Source organism: Oncorhynchus mykiss, unplaced genomic scaffold (genome assembly GCF_013265735.2).
Source record: "Oncorhynchus mykiss isolate Arlee unplaced genomic scaffold, USDA_OmykA_1.1 un_scaffold_190, whole genome shotgun sequence".
Taxonomy (NCBI): domain Eukaryota; kingdom Metazoa; phylum Chordata; class Actinopteri; order Salmoniformes; family Salmonidae; genus Oncorhynchus; species Oncorhynchus mykiss.
The window spans coordinates 169082-188170 of NW_023493676.1; the positions used below are offsets into that span (position 1 = coordinate 169082).

The window sequence follows — 19089 nt, forward strand, 5'->3', positions numbered from 1 at the left end:
TAATAAGGTAAGGTAGGTTGAAAGGTTGGTCAGTTGGTTGGTAGGGTCTGTCAGCTGACAGACAGAAGAAAGGAGAGACTATGAGTAAGAAAGTGATCAGAGCAACAGAGGAAGGACATGGTGTCAGCAGCAGCTCTCTACAAAACCTCAAATGTTGCATCACTTCCGGTGGGCCTCAGAGACACATCTAGATGGCCTCAAATCTTCCCTTGGACAGATGTAAATGAGCTGTTGGCTAAATCTGGTGCTACGCATCACTTCTCACTTCTGACACCATTGAAATCAGTAGACATGAAAATTACCAGCACTCTGACTCTGTCCTGCACCAGGAGAGTCTAATGGAGGACAATCTAGAGAGAGAAAGATTTGTCCATTGCATGAACAGTTACAATTGATTTCCTCCAACATTACAGCATTTAATCTCACAGCACATTAGTTGTAATGTCTGAGATGAGGGATTCATCATACCTGCTCTTGATGAAGAGTGACCACTGATATCTTCAGATGTCAGGATGTTGTAGAGAGGTTTGGGAGGGTTGTGAAGGTGTTTGTTGGATGTTGTAGAGAGGTTTGGGAGGGTTGTGAAGGTGTTTGTTGGGGATGTTGTAGAGAGGTTTGGGAAGGTGTTTGTTGGGGATGTTGTAGAGAGGTTTGGGAGGGTTGTGAAGGTGTTTGTAGGGGATGTTGTAGAGAGGTTTGGGAGGGTTGTGAAGGTGTTTGTAGGGGATGTTGTAGAGAGGTTTGGGGGGGTTGTGACGGTGTTTGTTGGGGATGTTGTAGAGAGGTTTGGGGGGGTTGTGAAGGTGTTTGTTGGGGATGTTGTAGAGAGGTTTGGGGGGGTTGTGAAGGTGTTTGTTGGGGATGTTGTAGAGAGGTTTGGGAGGGTTGTGAAGGTGTTTGTTGAATGTTGTAGAGAGGTTTGGGAGGGTTGTGGAGGTGTTTGTGGATGTTGTAGAGAGGTTTGGGAGGGCTGTGAAGGTGTTTGTTGGGGATGTTGTAGAGAGGGTTGTGAAGGTGTTTGTTGGATGTTGTAGAGAGGTTTGGGAGGGTTGTGAAGGTGTTTGTTGGGGATGTTGTAGAGAGGTTTGGGAGGGTTGTGAAGGTGTTTGTTGGGGATGTTGTAGGGTTGTGAAAGTGTGTTCTCTATGTTGATCATCGGAACTCGTTTGAAGGTAACCTATACACACACATGGAAGTACGGAGGTAGTTTTGTGCCCCCCAAAATAAGGGGTTAAATATATGTAAAACAATTTAAAATATTACCTGAGCTTTCTTATATCGCCTAGATATAGGACAGACACTTCAAAACCTTATTACTTAAAGCAAATATAAATGTATTTTTTTCCAGTTATTAAATGTGTTTTTCAATGCATTTCTATGGGCAATATTAGTAAAGCCCAAATTCAATATTTGATTTAAATATATCTATATAAATATATATTCAGTACCAGTCAGAAGTTTGGACACACCAACTCATTGTAGGGTTTTTCTTTATTTTAACTTTTCTCTACATTACCAAGAGTGCAAAGCTGTCATCAAGGCAAAGGGTGGCTACTTTGAAGACTCTCAAACATAAAATATATTTATGTTTGTTTAACACTTTTTTTGTTACTACATGATTCTATATATGTTATTTCATAGTTCTGATGTCTTCACTATTATTCTACAAAGCAGAAAAAAGTAAAAAATAATGAAAATATCTGGAATGAGTAGGTGTGTCCAAACTTTTGACTGGTACTGTATATATATATAAATAAATAAATTAAATATTGAATTTGGGCTTTACTAATATTGCCCATAGAAATGCATTGAAAACACATTTAATAACTGGATTTTTCTTTTTTTTAAGGACTAAGGTTTTGAAGTGTCCAAACTTTTGACTGGTATTACACATATATATATATATATATATATATACCTAAAGGGGTCCTAGAATTAAAAATCAAACAGCTAAATAATCCACAGTATGGCCATCTTAAAACAATTCCAACCAATAAAATACAGCTAAATTTGGAGAGGACAGCATTCGGAAATCCAGATTTTGTTACGTTACAGCCTTATTCTAAAATGGATTCAATTAAGTTTTTCCGTCATCACAATAACCCATAATGACATCACAATAACCCATAATGACATCACAATAACCCATAATGACATCACAATAACCCATAATGACAAAGCAAAAACATGTTTTTAGGAATTTGAACTGAAATACTATATTTACATAAGTATTATGGAGCAGGTTTTCATCAAGGATCTCTCTGTACTTTTCTCTGTTCATCTTTGCCTCAATTGTGACTAGTCTTCCAGTCCCTGCCGCTGAAAAACATCCTCACAGCATGATTCTGCCACCACCATGCTTCACCGTAGGGAGGGTGCCAGGTTTCCTCCAGACGTCACACTTGGCATTCAGGCCATTGTACAATCTTGATTTCATCAGAACAGAGAATCCTGTTTCTCATGGTCTGAGAATCTTTTGGGTGCCTTTTGGCAAACTCTAAGTGGGCTGTCCTGTGCCTTTTACTGAGGAGTGGCTTCCGTCTGGCCACTCTACCATAAAGGCCAGACTGGCAGAGTGCTGCAGAGGTGGTTGTCCTTCTGGAAGGTTCTCCCATCTTCACAGAGATGACCAGCCTTTCAAAGCACTTCATGGCTACATACGTGAGTGACATGGGTCGGTAGTCATTTAGGTAGGTTACCTTGGTGTCCTAGGGCACAGGGACTATGGTGGTCTGCTTGAAACATGTTGGTATTACAGACAGGGAGAGGTTGAACATGTCAGTGAAGACAGTTGCCAGTTGGTCAGCGCATGCTCGGAGTACACGTCCTGGTAATCCGTCTGGCCCTGCGTTGTGATCTGAGGACCCATGCCAAACCTTTTCAGTCTCCTGAGCGGGAATAGGGTTTGTCGTGCCCTCTTTATATAGCCAAATTATTTTTCACTCAGGAAGCTCAGGAACCTTGAAAATCAGTGCCTCTTTACTTGACATCATGGGAAAATAAATAAAAATCTGCCAAGATCTCAGAAAAAAATGGTAGACCTCCACAAGTTTGGTTCATCATTGGGAGCATTTTCCAAATGCCTGAAGGTACCACGTTCATCTGTACAAACAATTGTACGCAAGTATAAACACCATGGGACCACGCAGCCATCATACCGCTCAGGATGGAGGAGCGTTCTGCAACTGCACATGGGGACAAAGATCGTACTTTTTGGAGAAATGTTCTCTGGTCTGATGAAACAAAAATAGAACTGTTTGGCCATAATGACCATCGTTATGATCGGAGGAAAAAGGGGGATGCTTGCAAGCCGAAGAACACCATCCCAACCGTGAAGCACGGGGGTGACAGCATCGTGTTGTGGGGGTGCTTTGCTGCAGGAGAGACTGGTTGCACTTCACAAAATAGATGGCATCATGAGGATGGAAAATTATGTGGATATATTGAAGCAACATCTCAAGACATCAGTCAGGAAGTTAAAGCTTGGTCGCAAATGGGTCTTCCAAATGGACAATGACCCCAAGCATACTTCCACAGTTGTGGCAAAATCAGGACAACAAAGTCAAGGTATTGAAGTGGGCATCACAACGCCCTGACCTTAATGCTATAGAAAACAGATCATTTTTACCCTTTTAAAAATAGTTATAGGGGGAGGTCTGGGGGATGTCTGTCTTTGAAAGGGTCATTGTAATATTTAAGATGTCCCCTTTACTGATGACCTAAACCTAAAAGTCAAGGGGTCTGAATACTTTCCAAAGAAACTGTAAGTGATTGAGGAGAGAGCATAATTGCTATATTCTAATTAAAATCATTGACCCATAAGGGACCACATGACCAAAGCAATGCGTGACCCATGCAGAATTAAAACTATATTCATCTTAATGAGAAATATAATCTAATAAACAAATGTTTGCATAACCAAGGACATGAAAACTGGTGCCAACATTGTATTTAGCTAGGATTTCATAAGGCCAGGAAGGTCATTGAGAATAACAATAGACAATAGTTAATGTTGCTAGTTTAGGGATGAAGATAGTGAAGGTTCATCAATGTTAAGGATGTTTTTTTAATTTGACGTGGAAACAATGTTTATTCAACCAGTGGGAGGCTTGTAAAAGCCCACAGGAAAGTGGAATGAGGAACTCTTCATTGAGACAATCATGAAACAGCAATCTGTGGGTGAGTTGTAGTGGATATTATAATAGAGAACAACAGAGTTTGGTATTTGACTAGGATCCCCATTAGCTGTTGCAAAAGCAGCAGCTACCCCTCCTGCGGTCAACACAAAACATGACACATAATTGTCACGTCTCTCGTCGGTGGGCATGGACCAAAGCGCAGAGTGGTAAGTGTTCATGATTTTTATTTAATCAAACAACATTCGAACAAATTAATTATACAGAAAACAACTACCCAAAAAACACAGGTGGAAAAAGGCTGCCTAAGTATGATTCCCAATTAGAGACAACGATAGACAGCTGCCTCCGATTGGGAACCACACTTGGCCAAAAACAAAGAAATAGAAAACATAGAAATAAAGAAACTGGAATTCCCACCCGAGTCACACCCTGGCCTAACCAAAATAGAGAATAAAAGCTTCTCTATGGCCAGGGCGTGACAGCCGCTCTGTTCTGGGCCAGCTGCAGCTTTACTCTGTCTTTCCTTGCAGCACTGGACCACACGACTGGACAATAATCAAGATTAGACTAAACTAGAGCCTGCAGAACTTGCTTTGTGGAGAGTAGTGTCAAAAAAGCAGAGCATCTCTTTATTATGGCTAGACCTCTCCCCATCTTTACAACCATTGAATCTATATGTTTTGACCATGACAGTTTACAATCTAAGGTAATGCCAAGTAATTTAGTCTCCTCAACTTGTTCAACAGCCACACAATTCATTACCAGATTCAGCTGAGGTCTATAACTTAAGGAATGATTTGTACCAAATACAATGCTCTTAGTTTTAAAGATGTTCGGGACCAGTTTATTACTGGCCACGCATTCCAAAACAGACTGCAACTCTTTGTTAAGGGTTTCAGTGACTTCATTAGCTGTGGTTACTGGTGCTTATATAGTTGAATCATCAGCATACATGGACACACATACTTTGTTTAATGCCAGTGGCAGGCCATTGGTAAAAATAGAAAAGAGTAGAGGGCCTAGAGAGCTGCCCTGCAGTACATCACACTTCATATGTTTGACATTAGAGAAGCTTCCATTAAAAACCCTCTGAGTTCTATTAGATAGATAGCTCTGAATCCACATTAAGGCAGAGGTTGAAAAGCCATAGCACAAACATTCTTAAACAACAGGTTATGGTCAATAATATCAAAGGCTGCACTGAAATCTAACAATAGAGCTCCCACAATCTTCTTGTTATCAATTTCTCTCAACCAATCATCAGTCATTTGTGTCAGTGCAGTACATGTTGAGTGCCGTTCTCTGTAAGCATGCTGAAAGTATGTTGTTCATTTGTTTACAGAAATATAGCATTGTATTTGTTCAAACCATTTTTTCCCCAACAGTTTGCTAAGAGCTGGCAGCCAGCTTATAGGTCTGCTGTTAAAACCAGTAAAGGCCACTTTACCACTCTTGGGTAGTGGAATTACTTTGGCTTCCCTCCAGGCCTGAAAACAAAGACTTTCCTCTAGGCTCATGTTAAAAATATGACAGATAGGAGTGGCTATAGAGTCAGCTACTGTCCTCAGTAGCTTTCCATCTAAGTTGTCAATGCCAGGAGGTTTGTCATTATTGATCGATACCAATTGTTCCACCTCTCCCACACTAACTTTACAACATTCAATACTTGCACTGCTTTTCTTTCATGATGTTTTTTTACAAGTTTTTCCATCATTCTTTATATAATTGATCTTGGCTTCATAATGAGTTTATTATTTTTGTTGAGTTTGGTCACATAATTTCTCAATTTGCAGTACATAAAACAGCCAGCCAGATGTGCAGCCAGACTTATCAGCCACTCCTTTTGCCACAACTCTTTCAAACATACAGTTTTTAAATTCCTCATCAATCCATGGAGCCTTAACAGTTCTAACAGTCAGTTTCTTAACAGGTACATGTTACTCAATAATTGGAAGAAGCAATTTCATCTGGTAAAAACAGGTAAACACATTATACGGGAGACAACGGGAGCACTGTGTATGTTCTCAGATGAATTGTAAGAAACATTAGATGTGAAATATCAATATACACGCTAAGAGAAGTAATTTCTCTCTCCTGTGTGGATTCTCTAATGATGTTTAAGTGATTGTTATGAGTAATATGTTTTCCCAAAATCTAACCTTCTGTAATGCCTTCTCCTCTGTGTCTCATGTTCTTTCAGGCTTCCTAAATTGGCAAAAGCTTTGCACCCTGGGAGGAGTGGTAATGCATCTCCCCTCTGTGTATTTTCTCATGTTGGTTCAGTCTGTTTTTCCGGTTAAAACTCCTTCCACACTGGGAGCAGTGGTAAGGCTTCTCCCCTGTGTGTATCCTCTCATGTTGTTTCAGGCTCCCTAACTGGTTAAAACACTTGACACACTGGGAGCAGTGATAAGGCTTCTCCCCTGTGTGTATTCTCTCATGAGCTTTCAGGTGTCCTTTCTGGTTAAACATCTTTCCACACTGGGAGCAGTGGTAAGGCTTCTCCCCTGTGTGAAATCTCTCATGCTGTTTCAGCTCCTCTGACTGGTAGAAACACTTTCCACACTGGGAGCAGTGGTAAGGCTTCTCCCCTGTGTGTATCCTCTCATGTTTTTTCAGATCCCCTGACCTGTTGAAACGCTTCCCACATTGGGAGCAGTGGTAAGGCTTCTCCCCTGTGTGTATTCTCTCGTGTTTCTTCAGATCCCCTGACTGGTTGAAACTCTTTCCACACTGGGAGCAGTGGTAAGGCTTCTCCCCTGTGTGTATTCTCTCATGTCGTTTCAGGTTCCCTAAATTGTTAAAACTCTTCCCACACTGGGAGCAGTGGTAAGGCTTCTCCCCTGTGTGTATTCTCTCGTGCTTTATCAGGTTCCCTAAAACGTTAAAACTCTTTCCACACTGGGAGCAGTGGTAAGGCTTCTCTCCTGTGTGTATTCTCTCGTGCTTTATCAGGTTCCCTAAATCGTTAAAACCCTTTCCACACTGGGAGCACTGGTGTCGTCTTGCTGGTTTGGACGTCCCTGGCTCTGGTTCCTCTGAGTCTGGTCTTTCTCCTGCCAAAGACAGTGTTTTTAAAAATAGAGACCCGAATGAAATCTCCACATGATAAAACAACAGTGCTACGAGAGTAAATCCTAATCAGATCTCTCAACCTGAGGCCAAACCAATGTAGAGCTTCCTGTTTTACAAGTCAGAACACAAAAAACTAAACAGTTCTAGCACACTGAAGACACAGATTCCAATCCAGCATGTGGTTCTAAATATATAACTTTAATAGCTGTATGATACAGAATGTGACCTACACACTTCCTTAAACATAAAATAACTAAAGAAGTAATTTTGTGTAATAGTGTTTACATCGAAGACACAAAGCACACCAGTAACATTTGCCCGTTGTCGATAGGGTGGACACTGAGAAAAATTTGCTTTGATGGGTACTCTCTCATCTGTGTCTATGGGACAATTGATTCATGACTTATTGATAAAAACCTACAGCCGGGTTGGGGGGGTAAAACAACACCAGGTGTAGATGACCACAGCATGAACCCAGGACGGCTTGTGATGCCCCCCGATCAGCATGGGAGGGGTGGAACCAGCCCTATCTAAGCATTTATAAGAGCTCTGTTTTTCATTCAAGGTTAAGCTCTCAGCAACACACTCAAGAGTGTGGGGTCAACAGCATCATTATTGCAATAATTAATCAATATTAAATAATGATGATTGTTTGAAGAAATGACAAAGTCTCTCTCAGTATACATGAATTTCCATGACAACGCCCGCTGTGATAATTTATTTTATTTAGACGTTCACAAACTTCGTACAAATGTCATGATATTTTGTGTAAAGTAAAACTTATTTTGGGGTAGATGTTGCTAAAAAATATAAAACAACATGTGAAGTGTTGGTCCCATGTTTCATGAAATAAAAGACCCCAGAATTTTTCCATAAGCTCAGCTTATTTCTCAAAAAATGTTGTGCACAAATTTGTTTACATCCCCGTTAGTTAACATTTATTCTCTGCCAAGATAATCCATCCACCTGACAGGTGTGGCATATCAAGAAGCTGATTGAACAGCTTGATTATTACACAGGTGCATCTTGTGCTGGGGAGAATAAAATGCCACTTTAAATGTGCAGTTTTGTCACACAACACAATGCCACAGATGTCTCAAGTTTTGAGGGAGCGTGCAATTGGCATGCTGACTGCAGGAATATCCACTAGAGCTGTTACCAGATAATTGAATGTTCAATTCTCTACCAGAAGCCGTCTCCAATGTCGTTTTAGAGAATGTGGCAGGATATCCAACTGGCCTCACAACCACAGACCACATGTAACGACGCCAGACCAGGATAGAAAACACTGAAGTTTCTAAAACTGTTTGAATGATGCCTGTGAGTATAACAGAACTCATATGGCAGGCAAAACCATGAGAAGAAATCCAAACAGAAAGTGAGAAGTCGAATTTCAAAACAGTGCCTATTTAAATCCCTGATAGTTATGGATGTGCTTGCACTTCCTATGGCTTCCACTAGATGTCACCGTCTTTAGAACCTGTTTTGAGGATTCTACTATAAAGGAGGGGCTCATAGGAGCTATTTGAGTGAGTGGTCTGGCAGAGTGCCTTGGTCTCGTGACGCGTGGTCATGAGAGAGTTAGCTCTCGTTCCATTGCTTTTCTACAGACAATGGAATTCTCCGGTTGGAACATTATTGAACTTTTATGATAAAAACATCCTAAAGATTGATTCTATACATCGTTTGATATGTTTATACGACCAGTAATCTAACTTTTTGGAATTTGTCCGATCTTTCCACTGCAAGTTGCATGCGCGTTTCGATTTGTTTACCAAACGCTAACAAAAGGAGGTATATGGACATAAATTATGAACTTTATCGAACAAATCAAACATTGATTGTGGAACTGGGATTCCTGGGAGTGCATTCTGATTAAGATCATCAAAGGTAATTAATATTTATAATGATATTTCTGACTAATGTTGACTGCGCAACATGGTGGATATTTCTTTGGCTGGTTTGGGCTCTGAGCTCCGTACTCAGATTATTGCATGGTATGCTTTTTAAGTAAAGTTTTTTTGAAATATGACACAGCAGTTGCATTAAGGAGAAGTTTATCTAAAGTTCCATGCATAACACTTGTATTTTCATCAACATTTATAACGAGTATTTCTGTAAATTGATGTGACATGTTTTGTAACTACTGAACATAACACGACAATGTAAAATGAGATTTTTGGATATTAATATGCACTTTATCGAACAAAACATACATGTATTGAGGAACATGAAGTCCTGTGAGTGTCATCTGATGAAGATCATCAAAGGTTAGTGATACATTTTTATCCCTATTTGTGCTTTTTGTGACTCCTCTTTGGCTGGAAAAATTTCTGGGTTTTTCTGTGACTTGGTGGTGACCTAACATAATCGTTTGTGGAGCTTTCGCTGTAAAGCTTTTTTGAAATCAGACACTGTGGCTGGATTAACGAGACTTTTATCTTTAAAATGGTGCCTAATGCTTGAATGTTTGTGAAATTTGATTTATGAGATTTCTGTTGATTTGTATTTGGCGCCCTGCAATTTCATTGGCTGTTGGCGGCAGAACCCCGTTCCCATACAGGTTAAGACTCCATAATGTTTCATCATTAGATGCTACAGTCCTCCTTTAAGACTCCATAATGTTTCATCATTAGGTGCTACAGTCCTCCTTTAAGACTCCATAATGTTTCATCAATAGATGCTACAGGCCTCCTTTAAGACTCCATAATGTTTCATCATTAGATGCTACAGTCCTCCTTTAAGACTCTATAATGTTTCATCATTAGATGTTACAGTCCTCCTTTAAGACTCCATGTTTAGAATGTGTCTGGAAGCGCTACTCTATTCTACTCTCATCCTTTCAGTTTTAATAATATTTAATAATAATGTTATAACAGGTAATAACTAACTTTAATAACTAGGGTCAATACCTGCCTGGTGCTCCAACAAAATATTTCTTTACCCCCCTCTAACAATACCGCTACAGAATTAGCATAGTAGGCCATGTAATTTAAGGTAATGTGAAATATTTAGGACTAACTTATTCCTTGCCACCCATTCTGAAACTCACTGCAGCTCTTTGTAAGTGTTGCTGTCATTTCAGTTTCCGTGGTAGCTGACGTGTACAGTGTTGAGTCATCCGCATACAGACACACTGGCTTTACTCAAATGTCGTTAGCATGTCGTTGGTAAAGATTGAAAAAAGTCAGGTCATCATTTTTAAGGAAAAGTTTTTGTAAAACAAGCAGCTTACATTGGATCATCTTGAAACTCTCTCTCTAAAGCTAACTTTTATCAAGGTTTTATATGGTCTATTGGTTCCTCTCTAAAGCGAACTTTTATCAAGGTTTTATATGGTCTATTGGTTCCTCTCTAAAGCTAACTTTTATCAAGGTTTTATATGGTCTATTGGTTCCTCTCTTTTCATTGGTAGAATCCTTTTCAGTGTTATGATATTCATAACATCCATATCCACCAGTCTATCTTCCTGTCAACTAACAGAAGTCTGCTGGTTGTCCTGGTAACAGATACCAGTGGGCAGATCTATTTAATTTGTTCAAACTGAACTACAGCACTTACTTTGATGAGTTAAATCTGATCCTTTCATCTCTTCTCCACCTCTCACAGTTACACTCAGCCCCGTTGTTTTCCTGCAGTCCACCAGCAGCACAGACAACCTCTTCATACCCAGCAGTAAGGCGCTACCGGGAGAGGCACGACACGGGGACTCCAGGAGGGAGGAAGGGCTAGCGTTGTCCTGGTAACCATAAAGAGGGGACACAGACACATATCATTATGGATGCTGATGCCACTGTTGTCATGAAGTGCTTTAAAGAAATCCAGCCTAGACCCCGATAGAGCAAGCTGTATGCTAGACCAGCCCAAGCTGTACCATCTGGTGTTCTGATCTGGAGAGACTCTTCTCTGCCTTGTCAGCAGGATCAGGATGTTGTTGATGCTCCCCAGAGGATCCACGATAGTCACGTCTCTCTCCTGTGTGAACGAGAACAGCAAACAGACGGTAAACTTATGACCGTCTATTACAATCAAGAGGCATGAATATGTCTAAAATGGCCACTTCCATCATGATTTTGTAAAATATTGTTTGTGTTGCAAATGTAAAGGGTCATTTCCACAAAATGGGTGCCTTTACATCCCTTTGATATTTTAAGTAGATTTTAAAAGCCTGTTATATTAGATGAGGTGAACTTTAATGTAGACCACATGGAGAATGAGAATTCAATACATCGAAGTCCCAAAAACATATGACCAATGGCAGATTATCCCTTAAACAATTCCCACAGTACTGAACAACATATTCAAGTGTTGAACTGAAGTAGAATGCCCCTTTAAAACAATACATTATTTCAAGAACTACATAGTGTCCCTGTTTTTAAGACAGTACTCACTGGTGGTAGTCTGATCTTCAGCCTCCTCCGCTTTCACTCCCAAAACGTCTTCCTCCTTTTTTATTGAGATAGCCTCCTCTTCCTCCTTTACTCTAAAAGGTTCTTCCTCTTCTTTCACTACATTCTCTTCTTTCAATGTTATGGCATCTTCCTCGTTTTTGATTCTGAAAGCTTCTACCTTCTCCACTTCCACTTTGACAACCTCTTTCCCATCTTCCTCTTTCACTGTAATATCATCCTCTTCTTCTTTCAATGTGATAGCGTCCTCTTCCTCCCTTTTCATCCTGAAAGCTTCTTCCTCTCCTTTCACCAGAGCTTCTTTCTCGGTCCAGCTTTGTGAGCTCATGCTCCGGTCGATTAGCCTAATGCAGTATCAATTTAGTAACACATTTGCTAATTTAACGAGCAAATGACGTTAAAATGAACTAGTAGATGGGTAAACATAATTATATTCAAAACACTAAGAGTAATATACACAAGATTGGTCTACAGAGCTTCAAAAACTCAACTTTATGTTCGCTAGCAAAGCAACACGTTCGTTGAATCAGAAGCCCTTTGTCGCTGTTGAAGAAGTGTCCAGTTCCGTCCACTAGATTATACGTCACGCAAGAAGCATCACCTGAAAGACTCATATCGCTCTCTGCTGACTGGAGTGGGTAACGCAGTTTGGAAAAATATTAATAACAATGTTTATTCTGGCAAGCCATGTCATGCGAAGAAATTTAAAAAGAACCAGATGTTATGTTTTCTCTTACTTCTTACAGGCAATACTTTACTCCAGGGCTGACCTGCCCGTTAGGTAGGATTAGGTGACAGATGAAAGAGTATTCGATTTTTGTCATTGTTATTCTGAACCCACTGCCTGCAAGCCATTGTTAAATTAGCCTCAGTGATTTGTATTTTCCTTCAACTTTCTGAAGAGGAAACAGCCAGTTATAGAGCCATAAATATTCTATACATTTTCTCTCATTACTGTATTATCTAGGGATAGTGTAGAGTAACAGCTGTATCCTGAAGTGACCTTTAACCTCCCTGCTCCTCAATACTTCTTCCACTGGATCAAAGCTTCAGCCAAGTAGGATACATGATAGTGGCAACACATGGAGGTGGGTTGGATATAGTCGTGGTAGGATACAATGAGCAGCAAGATGTTCTTTACCATTCGGCCATCAGATTTGCCACCAATGCTGCTTATAGGACACATCACTGCACTCTATACTCCTCTGTAAACTGGTCATCTCTGTATACCAGCCGCAAGACCCACTGGTTTAATGCTTATTTATAAAACCCTCTTAGGCCTCACTCACCCCTATCTAAGATAACTACTGCAGCCCTCATCCTCCACATACAACACCCATTCTGCCAGTCACATTCTGTTAAAGGTCCCCAAAGCACACACATCCCTGGGTCGCTCCTCTTTTCAGTTCGCTGCAGCTAGCGATGGGAACAAGCTGCAGGAAACCCTCAAACTGGACAATTTTATCTCCATCTCTTCATTCAAGGACTCAATCATGTATTTAATATTACATAGTAAACTTTAACAATTGTAATATGTATGTTTGAATGACTGTACTAAATTTCTCTCTCTCTTTCTCTCTCCCTCTTTCTCTCCCCTTGGATGGGAATGTTAAGGGTTAAGAAGTTGTGAATCTAGGGGGCCCTTGCACACAGGGGAACTACATGGACACAAAATAATTAACAACCTGGCCCCCCAGGTGTCTTTGAAAACATCTGTTTCACTAACGACCTAAACAGATCATTTAAAAAAAATAGTTATAGGGGGGGGGGGATGTCCGGGGGATGTCTCAGTCTTTGAAAGGGTCATTGTACTCTTTAACTATGCTTCCTTTACTGATGACCTAAACAGATCACTTTTGACCTTTAAAAAATAGTTGTCAGCTATCCAGATATAATGGTCAAGAGGTCGTGAACCTAGAGGGACCCTTGAACACATGTTGTGTTTAGGTACATATGTTTTCGGTTTATGAAGGAATAAATGATTGAGAGGATATAGACCACAAAATAAAAGATAATTGTATTCTTTAACGATGTGCCCTTTACTAATGACTTAAACAGATAATTTTACCCCATGAATAACCTGCAGGGGGCTAAATCAGGGGCCTTCAATGCTGCAGAAATGTTTTGGTACCCTTCCCCAGATCTGTGCCTCAACACAATCCTGTCTCGGAGCACTATGGACAATTCCTTCCACCTCATGGCTTGGTTCTTGCTCTGACATGCACTGTCAACTGTGGGACCTTATATAGACAGGTGTGTGCCTTTCCAAATCATGTCCAATCAATTGAATTTACCACAGGTGGACTCCAATTAAATTATAGAAACATCTCAAGGATGATCAATAGAAACAGGATGCACCTGAGCTCAATGTCGAGTCTCATTCAGCAAAGGGTCTGAATACTTATGTAAATCATTTTGTGTTTAATACATTTGCAAAACATTTATAAAAAAGCTTGTTTCCGCTTTGTCATTATGGGGTATTGTGATGTCATTATGGGGTATTGTGATGTCATTATGGGGTATTGTGATGTCATTATGGGGTATTGTGATGTCATTATGGGGTATTTTGTGTAGATTGTTGAGGAAATTGTTTTATTTAAACCATTTTAGAATAACACTGTAACGTAACAAAATTTGAAAAAAGTAAAGGGGTCTGAATACTTTCAAAAGAAACTGTAAGTGATTGAGAAGAGAGCATCATTGCTATATTCTAATTAAAATCATTGACCCATCGTAACGCATTCATAGGAGGAAGGTGAGGACCAAGGTGCAGCGTGGTACATGTTCATATTATTTATTTGAAACTGAACACTAAAATGCAAAACAACAAAGAGAACAACCGAAACAGTTCTGTCAGGTGCAGATACACACAAACAGAAAGCAACAACCCACAACTAACAGTGGGAAAACAGGCTACCTAAGTATGGTTCTCAATCAGAGACAACGAAACAGAGACAGCTGTCCTGATTGAGAACCATACTTGGCCAAAACATAGAAATACAAAACCTAGACATGCAAACATAGAATGCCCACCCACATCACACCCTGAACAAACAAAACAAAAAAATCTACGGTCAGAGCGTGACACCCATAAGAGAACACATGACCAAAGCCAGGCATGACCCATATAGAATTAAATCAACATTATTCTTAATGACAAATATAATCTAGTAAACAAATGTTTGCATAACCAAAGACATGAAAACTGGTGGGAACATTGTATTTAGCTAGGATTTTATAAGGCCAGGAAGGTCATTGAGACATCAGTTAATGTTGCTAGTTTAGGGATGAAGATAGTGAAGGTTCATCAATGTTAAGGATGTTTTTTTAATTTGACGTGGAAACAATGTTTATTCAACCAGTGGGAGGCTTGTAAATGACCCCAGGAAAGTAAAACAAAGAAGTCTTCATTGAGACAATGATAAACAGCAATCCGTGGAAGAGTTGAGGTGGATATTATAAAATAAGGATCTGCTGGAGTCCAAGTCAAACCAAGATTCTTTATTTCTGAGATCAGAGAGAACAACAGAGTTTGGTATTTTATTAGGATCCCCATTAGATGTTGTAAAAGCAGCAGCTACTCTTCCTGGGGTCCACACAGAACATGACACATAATACAGCACATCAATAGACAAGAACAGCTCAAGGACAGAACTACATACATTTTGTAAAAGGCACACGTAGTCTACATATCAATGCATACACACAAACTTATATGGTATTAAAGTTGAGGGACATCAGCCTGGGCGGGGTGATCCTCAGTAGGGGATAAAAAGGGAAAACACCATCTTTTGAACTGAGTGTCTTGCTTGCAAATTGCTGTAAGTGTAAACTCCGGGTTGCAATCCTTATTAAACAAACTAACCTCTGATCAAAGAAGTTTTCCTGTGGTCTCTTCTGTGCACATAGGGCAGAATTCCCTCACAGACTATGCAAACAATTTGGGATATTCAACACATTCATGTTTCTTATAAAGAGAAGTGATACAGTCAGTCTCTCCTCAACTCTTAGCCAAGAGAGACTAGCATGCATAGTATTTATATCAGCCTTCTGATTACAATTAAGAGCAAAACGTGCCGCTGTAACGGTTGTCATAGGTGGAAGAAGGTGAAGAGGACCAAGGTGCAGCGTGGTACGTGTTCATTTAATAAAGAAACTGAACACAAGAACAAAAACAACAAAGAGGAACAAACTAAACAGTTCTGTCTGGTGCAGAAACACAAAGACAGAAAATAACTATCCACAAAACCCATGTGGGCAAGAGCTACCTAAGTATCAATCAGAGACGAATAAAAGCTTCTCTATGGCCAGGGCGTGACAGCCACTCTGTTCTGGGCCAGCTGCAGCTTTACTCTGTCTTTCCTTGCAGCACTGGACCACACGACTGGACAATAATCAAGATTAGACTAAACTAGAGCCTGCAGAACTTGCTTTGTGGAGAGTAGTGTCAAAAAAGCAGAGCACCTCTCCCCAGCTTTACAACCATTGAATCTATATGTTTTGACCATGACAGTTTACAATCTAAGGTAATGCCAAGTAATTTAGTCTCCTCAACTTGTTCAACAGCCACACAATTCATTACCAGATTCAGCTGAGGTCTAGAACTTGAGGAATGATTTGTACCAAATACAATGCTCTTAGTTTTAGAGATGTTCAGGACCAGTTTATTACTGGCCACGCATTCCAAAACAGACTGCAACTCTTTGTTAAGGGTTTTAGTGACTTCATTAGCTGTGGTTTCTGGTAGCTTATATAGTTGAATCATCAGCATACATGGATACACATGCTTTGTTTAATGCCAGTGGCAGGCCATTGGTAAAAATAGAAAAGAGTAGAGGGCCTAGAGAGCTGCCCTGCGGTACATCACACTTCATATGTTTGACATTAGAGAAGCTTCCATTAAAACCCTCTGAGTTCTATTAGATAGATAGCTCTGAATCCACATTATGGCAGAGGTTGAAAAGCCATAGCACACACATTCTTAAACAACAGGTTATGGTCAATAATATCAAAGGCTGCACTGACATCTAACAATAGAGCTCCCACAATCTTCTTGTTATCAATTTCTCTCAACCAATCATCAGTCATTTGTGTCAGTGCAGTACATGTTGAGTGCCCTTCTCTATAAGCATGCTGAAAGTCTGTTGTTCATTTGTTTACAGAAATATAGCATTGTATTTAAACTAAACTTGCTCTGCTTTCATTTCATTATGTTTTTTTTTACCCTATCATTCTTTATATCATTGATTTGGCTTCATAATAAAGTTGATTATTTTTGTTGAGTTTGGTCACATCATTTCTCAATTTGCAGTATGTAAGCCAGCCAGACTTATTAGCCGCTCCTTTAGCCCCAACTCTTTCAAACATACAGTTTTTAAATTCCTCATCAATCCATGGAGCCTTAACAGTTCTAACAGTCAGTTTCTTAACAGGTACATGTTAATCAATAATTGGAAGAAGCAATTTCATCTGGTAAAAACGGGTCAACACATTATAAGGCAACAATATAAGACAACGGGAGCACTGTGTATGTTATCTGATGAATTGTAAGAAAAATGAGATGTGAAAAAAAAAGTGAAATATCAATATACACGCTAAGAGAAGTAATTTCTCTCTCCTGTGTGGATTCTCTAATGACGTTTAAGTGATTGTTATGAGTAATATGTTTTCCCAAAATCTAATCTTCTGTAAAGCTTTCTCCTCTGTGTCATGCTCTTTCAGGCTTCCTAAATGGGCAAAAGCTTTGCATCCTGGGAGGAGTGGTAATGCATCTCCCCTGTGTGTATTATCTTGTGTTGTTTCAGGGTCCCTAACTGGTTAAAACACTTGCCACACTGGGAGCAGGCTTCTCCCCTGTGTGTATTCTCTCGTGCTGTTTCACAGCCCCTAACTGGTTAAAACACTTGCCACAGTGGGAGCAGTGGTAAGGCTTCTCTCCTGTATGTATTCTTTCGTGTTTTTTAAGATCCCCTGCCCCGTTGAAACACTTGCCACACTGGGAGCAGTGGTAAGGCTTCTCCCCTGTGTGTATTCTCTCGTGCTGTTTCAGATACCTTGCCGAGACGAAAAACTTTCCACACTGGGAGCATTGGTAAGGCTTCTCCCCTGTGTGTATTCTCTCGTGCTGTTTCAGATTCCATGCCCAGGTGAAACACTTTCCACACTGGGAGCAGTGGTAAGGCTTCTCCCCTGTGTGCATTCTCTCATGTCTTTTCAGATTCCCCAAATCATTAAAACCCTTTCCACACTGGGAGCAGTGGTAAGGCTTCTCCCCTGTGTGTATGCTCACGTGTCGTTTCAGCTTCCCCAAATCTTTACAACCCTTTCCACACTGGGAGCAGTGGTGAGGCTTCTGCCCTTTGTGTATTCTCTCATGTCGTTTCAGATTCCCCAAATCATTAAAACCCTTTCCACACTGGGAGCAGTGGTAAGGCTTCTCCCCTGTGTGTATTCTCTCGTGTCGTTTCAGCTTCCCCAAATCGTTAACACCCTTTCCACACTGGGAACAGTGGTAAGGCTTCTCCCCTGTGTGTATTCTCTCATGTCGTTTAAGCTCACTTAACTTGTTCCAACCCTTTCCACAGTGGGAACACTGGTGTCTTCTTGCTGGTTTGGAAGTCCATGGCTTTGGTTCCTCTGAGTCTGGTTTTTCTCCTGCCAAAGAAAGTGTTTTTTAAAATAGAGACCCGAATGAAACCTCCACATGATAAAACAGCCTTGCTACGAGGGTAAATCCTAATCAGATCCCTCAATAACCTAAGGCCAGTTTTAACAATCTTAAGTGTGATTTTAAAACAAATGTTGTAGAGTTTCCTGGTAATTACTGACAATGTTTACACTACTTATTTATTCATTCTGTTTTCGTCAGAACACAAAAAACTAAACAGTTCTAGGACACTCAAGACACAGACGTCACTGGATTCCAATCGAGCAGGTAGTTCTAAATATATAACTTTAATAGCTGTATGATACAGAATGCAACCTACAGTCGTGGCCAAAAGTTTTGAGAATGAAAAATATTAATTTGCACAAAGTTTGCTGCTTCAGTGTCTTTAGATATTTTTGTCAGATGTTACTATGGAATGATGAAGTATAATTACAAGCATTTCAAGTGTCAAAAGCTTTTATTTACAATGACATGATGTTGATGAGGTGCCAATATTTAGTAACTACAATAAACAAATGATAAAACGCAACATGTGAAGTGTTGGATGTTTAATGAGCTGAGAAAAAAAAGATTGCAGAATTGTTTACACCCCTGTTAGTTAACATTTATTCTCTGCCAAGATAATCCATCAACCTGACAGGTGTGGCATGTCAAGCTGATTAAACAGCATGATCATTACACAGGTGCACCTTGTGCTGGGGAGAATAAAAGGCCACACTAAAATGTGCAGTTTTGTCACACAACACAATGCCACAGGTGTCTCAAGTTGAGGGAGCATGCAATTGGCATGCTGACTGCA

At 40.1% G+C, this 19089-nt stretch overlaps 1 protein-coding gene across 1 annotated transcript in view; it reads right to left on the reverse strand.

The window, feature by feature from the left end:
* LOC110515529 (zinc finger protein 271-like) overlaps positions 1-19089 on the reverse strand; it is a 42951-nt gene that overhangs the window by 20324 nt on the left and 3538 nt on the right. The window contains exons 4-7 of the mRNA XM_036972708.1: positions 17438-18277; positions 11602-11830; positions 10776-10846; positions 6351-7195 (exon numbers count right to left, since the gene is read on the reverse strand). Coding sequence (XP_036828603.1) covers positions 6351-7195; positions 10776-10846; positions 11602-11830; positions 17438-18277 — 1985 coding nt within the window. The remainder of the gene's footprint in view (positions 1-6350; positions 7196-10775; positions 10847-11601; positions 11831-17437; positions 18278-19089) is intronic.